The sequence below is a fragment of the Macaca fascicularis genome, chromosome 1 (genome assembly GCF_037993035.2).
Source record: "Macaca fascicularis isolate 582-1 chromosome 1, T2T-MFA8v1.1".
In the NCBI taxonomy this organism is placed as follows: Eukaryota; Metazoa; Chordata; class Mammalia; order Primates; family Cercopithecidae; genus Macaca; species Macaca fascicularis.
In genome coordinates this window covers 25,888,252-25,903,044 of record NC_088375.1, presented here as the reverse complement: position 1 = coordinate 25,903,044, position 14,793 = coordinate 25,888,252, and the positions used below count along the sequence as shown (strand labels likewise).

The following is a 14,793-nucleotide window of genomic DNA, read 5'->3' as shown; positions in this document are numbered from 1 at the left end:
CTTACTCAGTGATATTAAATGACATTCACCTTTATTTAAAAAACAAAAAAAAAACAAAAAAAAAAACCCTACTCAAAGCTACAGGTTAAAAGAGTAACAATGTGCATATATGCACTATATATAAGAGTAGAATGTTCACAGCATTGGAAATTGATGTACCTGGGTAATATCCATCATTAATTGTATAATTAGAGTGGGTGGTGTAGTGACCTTAAACTTACTTAAATGAGATGTATAGTATTTGTCTACTTGGCTCAAAAGACGTCAGTTAAGATAAATAAAATAAGATGTACTCTCTGAAAGCAGACTCTAAATTAAAATGAATGACAGAAATCGTATTTCCAAATACACAGTCTTACCTTGCAAATGGTATGAAGGAAAGGCTATACCTATAATGAAAAACAAAACAAAGGGTCAAATGAGATGAAGGGAGTAGCAGATTATCCAGCGGAATGGGCTTTTGAGCTTTAAGAGTACCTGCATCGATTTATCCAGACCCTCTCCCATCCTCAGCCTGGGGGGTGAGCATGTGCACACAAAGGCTCACGCATATACATGTATGTGTACCCAAACACACACACTATGGCTATGTACAGACAGGTAGCCACAGAAGAAGGGCAAAAGGTTCATGTGGCGATAACCCCTATGACCTCAGCCTCACTGCAGTACTGCTAGAACCTTGAGCTAGCAGCAATCGCCTAAAAGTCAGATTTCAGATACCCGGATGGCACAGAAACTCTATTCTGAAAAAGTATCAAATGAAACTCAGAATAGTTGAACCGCCCCCTTTTTTTTGAGACAGGGTCGTGCTCTGTCACCTAGGCTGCTGGAATATAGTGGCTCAATCATACCTCACTGCAGCCTTGAATTCCTAGGCTCAAGCTTAGGAGGCTCAAGCAATCCCCCTGCCTCAGCCTCCAGAATCACTGGGACTAAGTATGTGCCACCATGCCCGGCTAATTTTTTAATTTTTTTTTTTTTTTCTTGCAAAGACCAGGTCTTGCTACACTGTCCAGGCTAGTCTCAAACTCCTGGCTTCAAGCAATCCTCCCACCTCAGCCTCCCAAAGTCTTGGCATTACAGTGTGAGCCACCCATACCTGGCACAGTTGAACTCCTAACATTTTATAAATTCTAAACAGAATTTAACTTCTACCCAATTGGGATAATTTTAAAAGAAGAGAAAAGAGAATTAAAAAGAAGAAGAAAAAAAAAATGCTACCAACTACTCTGTGGGTGAAAATGTAGTATGTCCAAAGGTATCTTGGTAAATCCCAGTTAGCTCAGCCCTTTTGCTTAGAAGGGAACCATATACAAGGAAGAGGCTCCAGAACTCTATAGAACCAGGCACTGTGTGTCAGGCAGGCTGTAAGCTGGTCAGGCCTTAGAAAAGCAAACACAGTCAGAACGTGTCAGTGTTGAAGGGAATATCCCCGTTCAGCTGAACCCATGTGAATGCTGAACCTTTGAAACTGGATTCAAAATCAGTCTACAAGCAAAGCAAGGTGTGTGTATATGGGTACCAATTTCTGCCCTAGAAGAAAATCAAAATATAAACAGTCTACCACTCAAATGTGCATTTAAACACACACACACACACACACACACACAAACACCACCATCCTTCTCCATATCTTATACTTCCCATGTACAGAAGCTCAATTACTTATCAACACAGTAAATTCCAAAAGGCAATTTGAAACTATATTTATTCAAAAGTCCAAAATTGCTAAAGGGAGGGATGGGAGTTAAGCTTACAGTCTCAAGATTCATTTCTACCAAATAGGAGTTAAACCAATTCTTGGGAACTTTAAAATGTCCAGAATCCTGTTTTCTTTACATTGTAGCAAACATTTTTTTCAAAAATAGGTGAGTCACATCTATATTCAAACTGTTCTGGCAGATACCACCCCTTGATATACTTTGAAAGAACTACAGGAATGTCTCGGAACCTACAGATTCCACGTGTGTCACCACCCCCTCACTCTGATGTCGTATAGGCTTGAAAGGACCAAGAACCTACAGCCCCATTCATGGTTTCACAAAATGTCTCCAGCGTCCCTTTTACTATGCTTGGCTCTGGAGTTACAATTTCCTGCTCTTCAGCTGAATTACCAAAAGTCAACAGGCCTCTAAGCACATACGCAGATCTTACAGCCCACAGACACACGTTTTTCCATTTCGTCAGTGACTGTTCCTCATCTCCTGCTGACAATTCACTCTTTGTCCTTCTGTTAAATGATTCATTCTATTACAAATGTAACACTCATTATTTTTCTTACCGCTTTCCTTTTTTGTTAACCTCTACTGGACTCACAAGCCTTTTTAACATCCCTTATAATACTTTTATTGTCCTTGCACTTACCGGACATGAGTGGTTTAATAATATTTGTAACATCTCAAAAATCAACCATTAGTTCAGCAAAAATGCCACAGCAGGCAAGCAGCCTCCTGTGACCACTCAAGACCACTAATGCCATCTATTGGCAGTGGGCTGGGTTGATGGGCATTTGCTCTGGAGCCTGACTTCACTTTCATCAATGAGAATCCTTAAATTAAAGAGTTTCTGTGTTTTCTTAATTCTCCCACCCACAATATGTGAGTTTTATCTCCTTCGGCTACATTAGTCAGTGGGCTATGTGGGAGGGGATTGTTTAAAAGGTTACTTACCACGTCAGTGCCAAAGACTGCAAAATGCAGAAGATAAGTGCAAGTCCCTTGTTATGCCACTGGAAAAATAATAATATGGTTATAGGAGAGTGTGAGACAAGGGGCAAAAGCCAAAATGGTTAAGAAAAATTAAAATATACATTTACCCAAAAGGCAGAACACAGGGTAAGTGCAAAACACAACTAAAGGGAGAAAGGAAACATTAATTAATGACAATAACATGGCAGAAAAAAAAAAAAAAAACCTCAAAACTTGTTATTCTTGACAAACGCACAACACTTATGCATCCTTCATCTCAAAGCAGTTAACCCACCTGAGCACCCATGTTTGGCAGAACAGTTAAAAATCTCCACGAAATCAAACTAGCCAATAAAGATTCACATAGCTTAAAAAGAGAAAGACGTTCTTTTACTTTCAAGTTTTCCCAGAACCTCTGCCCAGCAAACAAATCACATTTCAGGCCCACCCATTCATCCGTCCATCCATCTTTTCATTCGAATGCACTAAAGAAAGCTTAACACAAATCTATTTTAACTCCTACCGAATGCTAGTCTCTGCAGCAGAAAGCACATGCAAGGACAAAGGTTAACATGAGATATCAATCTCACAGTCAGCATGCCAGTTATTTGTTTACCTATCACCTAACACTTTCCCTAAGGCCATTCTTAGAAAGCTCTTCCTACAGGAGACTTGTCCAGGCCGTGGACATCTGAGGCTGGCCAAGGACAACTGGTGCTAGAGCAGTTAGCCATGCCTTTCCTCGCCATCCTTCTATAACAGTAACTACTCAAATATGTCCTAAACATTCTCTGTGTCCAGCATCGTGCCCAATACTCTAAAAGGACACTAAATAAATAGTAAATGTGGTCACAGCTTTTGAGAACTCACCTATTTGAACAAATGAGATTACACAAATGAAACTAAAAATAAAAGTATGTTCATCAAGTTCCAAATGTAGTAATAGTTATAAAAGTCCAGAGAGTGCAGGTCTGGGATGATTTTGACAACCACAGGGAAGAAAATAGGCCAAAAATGAGAGGCATTTGGGGTCAATGGGACAGGAAGCTATAACAAAGCTGAAGACAATGTTGTCAGAGCAGGGTACAAGGATGACAGGCCATATGGAGGCCATTCCCACTTTGGGGAGACTGACGAAAAACAGTAATAAGTCTCCAAGTCAGATAATGAGGAATAAAGAGGCCATTCTATAAGGCAGGACACCCACCCTAGAGAATGAGTCCTGTGTTTGAGTTATTCCCTCTAAGCCCTGCCTGTGTGTGGCTTCAACAGTCACCAGGAAGGTGTCTGAGCTCCCTTACTACCACCATACCACTCTGGCTAATCTGACAAGCAATGCCCTCTAGAGGTGCTTTTCAGAACTGGTAGCACCTTGACACCCACTGAAACACAAAGTAGGGGAGGAGGGGATTGCGGCATTAGGTAGAGTGTTCCCTTCTGCTACATGGTTATAGGAATAAGGTAATAAGTCAAGCTGAATGGAAAAAGAGAAGAGGTCCTTAGGTTTAAAAGGAAAAAAATCTTATACAACAGAAATAAAAACTCCCATTTGAGAAGTCCAGCTAAAAAGCAGACCTTACCAGCACCATGATAGTTGCAATCAAACGTGTAGGTTCAAACATTCGCTTCAGCTGTTTCACTGGTCCCATGAGGAAGATGGTACTAAAAGGCAAACACACCCACACAAGCTGTTCAGAACAGAACTGCACTAGGCACACTGAGTCGCCTCCCCAAGATTTCCTGTGGCAACAGTAGCTAACATTTGAAAAGCTCTTATTCTGTAGAAGGCACTGTGCTGAAGGGCTTTTTGTACATTATTCTCATTTAATCCATCACCAACCAACCCATAAAGTAGGAACAATTACCACACAGAGCCCACAGAGTTACTTTATCCAAGGCCACCCAACTAGGGAATGACAGACCCAGGCTGTAAACGCATGTGGGTTTGACTGTAGATTCATATCATACCACTAGGTTAGATAAGCCTTCTCCTTGAGAGGTGCTACCTTGCCTCCCTGACAATACCTACTCATGGAAACAAACAAGGCTCAGGAAGTTTAACGAAAAACCATACCTTACAGGCTTAGGTAGGTTATGTTAAAAAGCAGAGCATTTCATTTTCTTTCATAATCTTCAGGGAATAATTCTAATGATGATGATATCATCATGGGTTATTTGTTGAATGTTTGCTAAATGCCAGATATTACATGTATTACCTCATTTCTTCTCAACAATTTTGTGAGTTACGTATTACACTTATTTTAGAGATGAGAAAATCACACAGCTACCAAAGAGCTGGTATTTGACTCTATAGCTATTAGATTCCAAAGCTCTAAAAAGACAGTCCCAGCATGCTTGGGTTTTTTGTCTGTTTGTTTGTTTGTTTTGAGATGGAGTCTTGCTCTGTCGCCAGGCTGGAGTGCAGTGATGTGATCTCGGCTCACTGCAACCTCCGCCTCCCGGGTTCAAGTGATTCTCCTGCCTCAGCCTCCAGAGTAGCTGGGACTACAGGCACACATCACCACATCCAGCTAATTTTTGTATTTTTAGTAGAGACAAGGTTTCATCATGTTGGCCAGGATGGTCTCGATCTCTTGACCTCGTGATCCACCCACCTCAGCCTCCCAAAGTGCTGGGATTATAGGGGTGAGCCACTGCGCCTGGTCCCCAGCATGCTTTCTGTATGAATGAGAGATTGCTAGCAAGAGTAATCACAAATGAAGCAGACTGTCATGTCTAACACATCAACTTGGCGTGAGCCACCACACTTGGCCAATAAGTCTTCCTCTCTTTGAAGTGCCATTAAGTTGCAAGGCTTCACTCTCAAGTGCCCCAACTAAAAGAACACTTCTTTAACCTACACCGAATAAGAAGCAACAGTCAAGGCTGGTCCTAAAAATTAAACACAGCATATACACAAAACTATAACAGACTACAGGCAAAGACACAAACTCCCAAATGCCCTGAAAATAACAATTTGCTCCCTTTATTATTTCCCTACACAGTGCTATGAAGAATTCAGCCCATAGCAATTTGCTAAAGAGCTCTTCTGGACTAAGCAACACACCCATATATTTATGCTCAGTCTAGACTATACATTGTAACTTACACTGTCTGCCCAAAACAACCCCCCACCAAAAGTTAGTATTGGAGAAAGCTTTAGAGGCAACAAAAGACATCTCTAAGGGTCAGCATTTTACTGTCATAAGCACCAATAAATTAAGCTTTAAGCAGGTGGCCAGAATCATGCACTCAATCATTTAATTAACATCTCCCATTTCCAGCCAGACTCAGAGCTAAGTTTGGGTACAACTGGGGACAAATAAGATACATGTGCAGCCCTTATCAAGTGGCTTACAGACCTAACAAGTCAGTGTAGTAAAATGCTACCTGCACTGGCACATAAATATAGATGGAATACTGAGAGCCCAAAGGAAAAGGTCATCAATTCTGGAGAGGAGGAGGTAATCAGGAAAAGCTTCATAGAAGAGGTGGCTTTTGGGCCAGGTCTTAACAAATGAGCAAGTATCTACCAAACCAGGGCAGTTACAGATAGGGCAGCATTCCAGAAGGAGAAAACAACCTAACAAGGGCACAACGACATTTTGGGAAATGCAAGAAGTTCAGCCTGGCTGGGAAGCACACTGGGTAGGGAACGGGACAGCGGTGAAGCCAGATCTCAAAGAGGCTTAACTGTATGCATGTTGAGGAATTTGGACTTCATCTGTAGAGACAAAACAGGGAGCCACTCGCGGGGGCTAAGTAGGGTTATAAGTGAATGGCTCTACAGCTCAGTGGAAAATGGCCTGGAGAGGGGCAATGGAGGAGACAGAGAGACCCCGCAGAGGCATCTTGTTCAGGTAAGGGTGATACAGGCCAAAGCTAAGACGAGCTCAGATATCACCTTCTCTAGGAAGCCCTCCGTGACTCAGGTCATGTCAGCTGCCCCTCCTTGAGCATCTCTTTCCATACCTTGTTATATCATGAGTTCTATGTCTGCCTGGCAGGGACCAAACTGGACTTGTCTTTGTATCCTCTGAGCCCAGCACAGAGTGTGATCAATGCTTACCCACTGAGCATACAAGTCAGTCAGTGAAGCACAAACAGCCATGGGGACACAGAGGAAGGAGCCAGGAAGACAGGGATACATCAAGCCCTGGTGAGCAATCATGGCGGGGAGACTTGGACCCCCAGGACTCTGAAGCCATTTACAGAGACACAAGGGAAGGGAAAAGGGGGAAAAAAGATGCCTGAGTTCAGGTTCCTGCAGGTCATTCAGGTAGAGGCTAGGCCAGGGCTCCCAGTTGGAGAGGGTGGAGTTGTTAGCACCAGTGTGATTGAAGCATCAGTGTGAAAGCTCGACCTGGAAAGTCTGTGCATTCACAACATGCAGAATGGGCTGCCCACCTCCAGGAAGCGCTCAGATGCCCTGCCCACATGAGCTGCTACTCAGGTCTGGGAAGGTCTGACACTTAATACAAACGAGTTTCCCTTATGGCCACTGGAGTGATGAGCCCTTTGAAAACCATCAACTCAATCTCTGACAGCAATAAGAATACAGCAAGCAGGAGGACTGGGTTGTAAACCCTGGAGAAATCACTGAACTGCTCTGTGCTGCAGTTCCTGAACATGTAAAATCACAATGGCAACACAGTTGCTGCTTTCTCCCAGGTGTTTCAAACTAAGAGATAAAATGTTTTCAAATAATAAGATATGAATGTGAGATAATCTAACCATTTCTCTCCAAATCCCTTACAACTACTGGAGCCTCCTCTTTCACCTCCCTCAAGGGCAACCAAAATCCATTTTCCCATTAATGATTAGCTAAGATTGGATTTTTAAAAAAGTTACCTCCCAATTGATGCGATATTACCAAAGGTATAAAACACTGCGAAGAGGTGTAATCCCTTCCTGGGCACCCACAGCAGAAGAGTACCCTAGAATTTAAAGCACAGCGTTTGCACATGAGCAACCCCTCCCACCTGGCCACACAAGCAGAGCTCACTGAGGAAGCCCTGAGGAGGCCGTTTCCCGCCCCACCTCCCTGATTCCCCTCTCCTCTCATCCATGCATTTTAGTGAAGGGCAAAAGGGGAAAGGAGGTGGACAAAAAGGGGAATATATAGCAAAGACGGGTAGGAGGAAAAGACAGAGGAGGGAGGGAAACCTTACCAGCAGTGAGCAGAGAATTCCTATAGCAAAACACGCAATGAAGCCTTTTATCCTGGTCCCCCAGCTTAATGAAGATGCCTCAACAACCTAAAATTGAAAAAAAAAAAATACATATACACACACATTTACTAAAAACAAAGCAAGCACAAAATTAAATCTAGAAAGTGTTAAGTTGTACTAGGGAAGGCAAGGAGCACAGAATCCTACACACTCAGGCGATGGGAGTCATCGAATCCAGACTTTATCAGAGCTGTAAAGTTATGATGCAGATATGAATCTCCTCTCCAGCAGCTAACAGCTGTGCCTCTCGCTGAACATCTTCAGAGGCAGAAACTCTTTGCCTTGAGCACAACTCATTTCATGAACAGGAAGGCAAGACAGCCAATCCTAGAGTAGCCCAGAGCCTTCCCACAACCCACATAGGATGAGGACCACACCTGGAAAGGCATTTCCAGGCAGGGTCCCAGGAAATAAGGAAAAGATGAGGGGACGGCACTCAAGCAGCTGCTCCACTGCTCATCCTCTCCTACGTCAACTCTCACCCGCATTATTTACTCTTGGTTCAGATGTTGTACTTACAGGGTGCCAGCATCAGTCAACTCATCCAAGTGCAAGACAGATCCTGGTTAATTAATGACAGTCCTGCTCATCCTGATTCTTTGCCATCATGATTAATCCCTCCCTGGAGCAAAGTTCAGGAGAAGCCAGGAGTTCCAAAAACACTATTGAAATAGGAGAGCCTGTGAGTAGCTCCCAATGGTTCTTTTCCCATGTCAAAAATGACAACAGCCGGGCACAGTGGCTCATGCCTGTAATCTCAGCACTTTGGGGGGCCAAGGTGGGCACATCACCTGAGGTCAGGAGTTTGAGAGCAGCCTGACCAACATGGTGAAACTTTGTCTCTACTAAAAATACAAAAAATTAGCCAGGTGTGGTGGTACATGCCTGTAATCCCAGCTACTTGGGAGGCTGAGGCAGAAGAATTGCTTGAACCTGGGAGGTGGAGGTTGCAGTGAGCCGAGGTTGTACATTGTACTCCAGCCTGGGCAACAAGAATATAACTCTTGTTGTCTCGGAAAAAAATGACAACAAAGTCTCCGCACTGGTGACCCTGCTCATCTGTCCACCTGATGCAAGTGGGAACAGCTGTTCCAAGCTGGACAAAGACAGCTGCCAGTGAGAGACCAACACCACAAAGGGCAGCTAGGCCATGTATATTCACACAGGGCTCACCTTGTACGGCCAGCATGGTCTCCATCTAGCAATGCGGTCAAAGTTCCCTACCATATTTCCACCCGGCTGATGGAAGAAGGTAGATAGTGGCAGAGAGTCAAGAGTCATTAGACTGGCAACTCCCTCAGACTTGACTACCCCCAGCTCAGGGATCTGTTTTCAACCATGTCTCCAGAGTTCCTGTCAAACCAGAAGCTTGAAAAGAACGATGAGAGGCTCCCCTCAGGTGTGGCACATATTGCCAAAGACTACCTTAATCTCCACTCAGGAGAAAGGTATTTAGGTCAGGTTATACATTCATACATATTGGAACTGAGCCCATGACCCTGCACAGAAGGCACAAATTAGGGATGATAACAGGTAGCAGGGGCCCAGTGTTAAGACCTGACAAATGAGTCACCTGGTTTTACGCTGAGGTAAACCTCTCCTGGAGGAGTCTGGTTTCCCAAACCCCCCTGGACTCCAAAATGAGCCATGTGATGATGCTCTGGTAGCAGGCTTTACAAGGCCCCAGACAATCTAGTCAGGCTACTTCTGACTAAAGCATTTAACCTCCCACCAGTCTCATTTGAGTGGTACCTAAAATGAGAAGGTACCACTCTTCCTACTCATGCAAGAACCAAAGAACTTACCTTGCCAAGGCGAGAAAAGAACTAGCTGCAGGTGGGAAGAAAAATTGGCCTGGCTTGTTCATAGGAAGAAGAGTGATAGTGGGATTGGCCTGGCTTGTTCACAGAAAGAAAAGTGTAGTGGGATTGGCCTGGCTTGTCTGTAGGAAGAGCGGGAGTAGGATTGTCCTGGCTTGTTCATAGGAAGAAGCATGGTAGTAGGACTGGACTGGCTTGTCTGCAGCAAGAAGAGTGGTAGTAAGATTGGACTGGATGGTTCCCTGAGCACTACATGTCATCAACAGGGATATTTTAAAAGATTCAACCTTTCTATTTTAAGAGGATAAACCATAAGGTTAAGATAAGAATGAAATCTGAATTGGCTTTGACATCTAGATTGCTAAATAACCTCAACAGAACAGTGAGATTCCAGCCCTCATAAAAATCAAAATAACTGACAATAGGAAGCAGTTCAGCCAAGAATGTGTTTCTGGTTTCTACCTTCAGAAAGGAAAGTAACACTCCATATTCAAGTCTCTCAAGCTGAATCCATCCAAATGTTACTGTTTGCCAAAATGGAAGGGGTGGGGGGCATATTTCACCACTGTATTTTTCCATTACATGTGGTTGCAAGTTCTTTTACATGCACACTCGGTCAGGGAAGGAGGAAGCTGTTGTTCCACTTCTTCTAACTGGACTCAGTGAAAGCAAAACACTTCTTTTGGCCAAATTATGAAAACAAACTCATAAAATGTCTGTAAATTCATGACTGCTGGAAGCTGTGCTAGCATATTGTTTTTGGAAATTAGAGTAGCTAAAATGGTACCTGGATAGAATGTGTAGGCAATGCGCTCCCGGGCAGTCTGACTGACGGGCAGCTATTCACAAAGGTCCCTTTCACTCTGCGATGTGGAGAGAAGAGAGGCTCTTGCCAAGAAGAAGTAATACTAAGAATTGTTCAGAAAAACAGGATTGGTAGCCAGAAGGTGAGAAAGGAATACTGCTTCATTTCCACACTTTAAAATCAGATACTACTCATACCTTTCTTGTCCCCAGAATCGTTTATTAAAAAAACATAAAACCTATACTTTCAGAAAGAAGCCCATTGAAACTACAGACTTAAGGTGTACTTATGAAGATGAGGTATCCATCACAAAATTCATCATGGGCTATAATTAGATACTGCCATGCAAATTTTATAACTACCTAGGAGAGGTAGGAGAAATAGAACTAGTCATACCTTTATGGTTTGCATTAAAGGAATAAGAGTTTTAAAAAGCACTCTCTTCTAGTGACCTCTTAAAGAGATTTTAAGAGTGCCTAATTCAACTTACCACACAAAACAGCAATTTCCCCATGGAATCCTCCAGTTCTACCAGCCCCCAAACCATGAAAAATATGAGACAATTAAATCAGTACTAATATTTTAAAGGAAGCTCTGAGCTAATCAGTAAATACTAAGCTGAAACAGCCTGGAAGATGAAGTCAGTCTGCAACAAAACATTTCCCAGGAATTCAAGACTTGGGAAGTGCCATACAATGATGTTATAAACAGAACCTCACTCAGAAAGAGGAAACTGATCAAAGTATTTTAGAACAAGAATGAAGCACCTATTCTTTTTAAATTAGGTCCAACAGATGCCTCAGCATAACACATTAAAGCCCTTCTCACAGTATCCAACACAGACATTCACCATTTTAGGTTAAAAACAAGCTCAGCATTTATGTTTGCAAACTTTACTAGTCATCCACTGTTGAGGGTCAGCCCACTGCTTCGTGATGATTTTCGAGACAATAATATCTGCATCGTCCCACTGTCAACACTCCACCCCCCAAGAGTCTGCAGGGAGATAAAGTGTCTCCCTCTTAAGCACCAACTGTTCATAAAGGCTTGTTGACAGTCAATGGAAATAAAGCTTTAAATAATGAGGGTCAGCTACCTACGAGTCAGACCTTTCTTAGGCCTGGTCTGAGGTTCCACTTGAGATTCATAATAGAGGCTACAAATAAAAAAAAAAAAAGAACCTGTGAAATTACTCCTGAGCCTTGACCAATTAATAAAGGCAACAAATTAAAAAGAACCCACCAACTAGTTTTGAAATGTCAAAAAGTTAAACTTCAGTGCCTCCAACATTCGATCCCATAGTTACTCCCTCAAGGTGAAGATTAAGAGGGCAAGTTTTACGTTCTGAGATGTCATGCAGAAAGTTTAAGTCCCAGTATCACACAAAACAAAACCGAATAAAATCAGCAACCACACGTGGGTGAAAGCAGCCTGCTGAGAAAGAAGACCTTGCTGAGAAACCAGAAGAAACACCGATTAGTTTCCAGTTAGCCATATCATCTTAACATCCTCATTTCACAGATGAGGAACAGAGGCTAAAGAATACGCCAAAGAGTGAAGAGAAACGTTATTTTGTCATCCAAAAAGGAAAACAAAAGCTAAAAGCACCCCAAATAGAAATGCAGCATTCTGTGTGGTTCTACAACATAGGACATTAACAGCCAGGTTTCAGCACGATTAAAACTTTTCTAATAGGCCGGGCGCGGTGGCTCATGCCTGGAATTCCAGCACTTTGGGAGGCAGAGGTGGACGGATCACTTGAGGTCAGGAGTTTGAGAACAGCCTGGCCCAGATGGTGAAACCCCGTATCTAATAAAAACACAAAAATAAGCCAGGTTTGGTGGCGGGTGTCTGTAATCCCAGTTACTTGGGAGGCTGAGGTGGAAGAATCGCTTGAACCCAAGAGGCGGAGGCTGCAGTGAGCCGAGATAGCACCACTGCACTCCAGCCTGGACAACAGAGTGAAGCTCTGTCTCAGGGGGGGAAAAAAAAAAAAAAGCTTTTCTAATAAACCAACACGCAGGCAGTCTCCTGAGGCGCTGGGTGTCTAGAGTCTAGGTGTGGGCACTGTGGACACAGAGACACAAGATGTGGTCCCTGTCCTCATGGGATGGGGGGCAGTTTCTCCCCCTCAATCACAAGGCAATGTGTACAGGGAGTGTATAGGGAGTGTCACACCCTATAACCTAAACCGGGCAGAAAACCAAGGCAGAGCTCGCGGCGCGGCCACCAGCCCCGTCGCGAGGTGGGGACCGCCACCCCAACACCTCAGCCTGGGTCTGGCGCTCCGACCCACCCAGCGAGGGCTCCTTCCGCCAGGACCTCGGGGCCCCCAGCTCTACCCGGCCCTAAAGCGCATTTCCCGGCCGGGGCCGACAGCCCGGTCGCCCGCCCTCCCACTCGCAGCTCGGGCCAGGGATTTCCTCCTGCGCCGCCCCCTGTCAGGGAGAATGGGCTGAAGGGGCGCGGGGCAGAAAAGAACGCCGCGGCCGACTGCCCCGTGCAGTGCCAGGGCTCCTCGCGGAGCCCTACAGAAGAGGAGGAGAAGGGGCAGAGCTACAGTCCAGAAACTCCAGGGAGTCCCCGCAGGCTTCGCAGGCTTCCCAGGCCCGGGCCGGGGACGTAGCGCGGGAGCGCGGCGAGAGGGGGCCGAGGGCCCCGGGCTCACTCACCTCGGACAGGCCGCTCCGGTCCTCCGTGTCTTGCCCGCTCAGCACTTTCTTCAGCTTGTCCATTGCGGCCCAGTACCCACCGGCTCCAGCCCCTCTGCAGCAGCCTGTTGCGCCTCGCGAAGTTGACGGCTCTTCCGGGTACTAGGCAGCCGCCCCGCCACCCGGGCGCCAACCGCGGCGCGCCCCGCCCAGGCACCTGCCCACCTGGGGGCGCCCGGCATGCCCCGCGCGCCCGCGCCGGCCTTCGCCCTTGTGTTTTTGTCCCGGGAGGCGGGTCGGGCCGGAGGGGCTGGGATTGAAATCACCAGGCGCTGCCAAACATTAATTGGGCGTCCGGAGCAGTTTCAAACCCGAACGGGCTGCGCTCCCTCGCCCTACTTGATCCAGTCAACAAATGCTGAGCACCTACCACGTGCAAGGCTCTGGAGAAACAAAAGACAGGGAAGAAGCCTTGTGCAGACGGGAACAAAGGCTGTGTTTCATCCATATCGCGATCGTGCCTACACAGGAAAAGATTTTTTTTTTAATTACTCAAGGCCTTAACCTGGTGTGGTGGGGCATGCCTGTAAGCCCAGCTACTCCGCAAGCTGAGGCAGGAGGCTCACTTGAGCCAAGGAGTTCCAGGCTATAGTGAACTGTGACCAGGATACTACACTCCAGCCTGGGCAACAGAGCGAGACTCTGTCTCACAAAAAAAAAAAAAAAAAAAGTGACTGAAGGAATGTGGAAAGGAACAATAGATTGTTAAATTGTTTTGTGTTTGTACAATAGTTTGTTTTACTGACCTCAAAAAAACTACAAATAGACTGGGCATGGTGGCTCATGTCTGTATTCCCAGCACTTTGGGAAGATGGCTTGAGCGCAGGAGTTCCAGACCAGCCTGGGCAACATAGGGATACCTCATCTCTGCAAAAAGATTTTTAAAAATTAGCCAGGCATGCTGGCGGGCACCTGTAAGCCAAGCTACTTGCCAGGCTGAGGAGGAAGAATGGCTTGTTCTCAGGAGGTCAAGGCTGCAGTATGCCACGATGTCAGTGCAGTAAGCTACTGCACTCTAGCCTGGGCAACAGCGTGGAAACAATCCAAATGACCATCAACTTATTAATGGTAAATAAAATGTGACATACCCATGCAATAAAAAGGAATAGAGTACTGACACATGCTACAACGTGGATGCACCTCGAAAACATTGTATTAAGTGAAAGAAGTGTGGACCCCAAAAATTTGAGACAGGTCTCAGTTAGCTATTTAGGAAGTTTATTTTGCCAAGGTTGAGGACCAGCACCTGTGACATAGCCTCAGGAAGTCCTGATGACATGTGCCCAAGGTGGTTGGGGCACAGCTTGGTTTTACACATTTTAGGGAGACATGAGGCATCAATCAACATATGTAAGAAGTACATTGGTTTTGTCTGGAAAGGCGGGACAACTCGAAGCAAAGGCAGGAAGACTCAAGCGGGGAGGGAGCTTCCAGGTCACAGATAGGTGAGAGACAAATGGTTGCACTCTTTTGAGTTTTTGATTAGCCTTTCCAAAGGAGGCAATCAGATATGCATTTATCTCCATGAACACAGGGATA

General features: G+C 45.0%; 1 protein-coding gene across 14 annotated transcripts in view; it reads right to left on the bottom strand.

The window, feature by feature from the left end:
* The window catches only part of SFT2D2 (SFT2 domain containing 2), an 85,584-nt gene extending 72,229 nt beyond the window's left edge, over positions 1–13,355 (bottom strand). For 8 of the 14 annotated variants that reach the window (XR_012420083.1, XR_012420076.1, XR_012420090.1 and 5 more), the window contains exons 1-7: positions 13,216–13,355; positions 7,859–7,945; positions 7,539–7,624; positions 4,268–4,349; positions 2,816–2,851; positions 2,670–2,728; positions 360–389 (exon numbers count right to left, since the gene is read on the bottom strand). Coding sequence is in view for 8 of the 14 variants with exons in the window: in XM_065521299.2 (XP_065377371.1) it covers positions 360–389; positions 2,670–2,728; positions 2,816–2,851; positions 4,268–4,349; positions 7,539–7,624; positions 7,859–7,945; positions 13,216–13,278 (443 nt within the window). In the remaining 6 variants the exon portion in view is untranslated. The remainder of the gene's footprint in view (positions 1–359; positions 390–2,669; positions 2,729–2,815; positions 2,852–4,267; positions 4,350–7,538; positions 7,625–7,858; positions 7,946–13,215) is intronic. The other 6 variants (XM_065521324.2, XM_065521359.2, XM_065521416.2 and 3 more) reach the window with 6 other exon arrangements.
* Between the last annotated feature and the right edge of the window lie 1,438 nt (positions 13,356–14,793).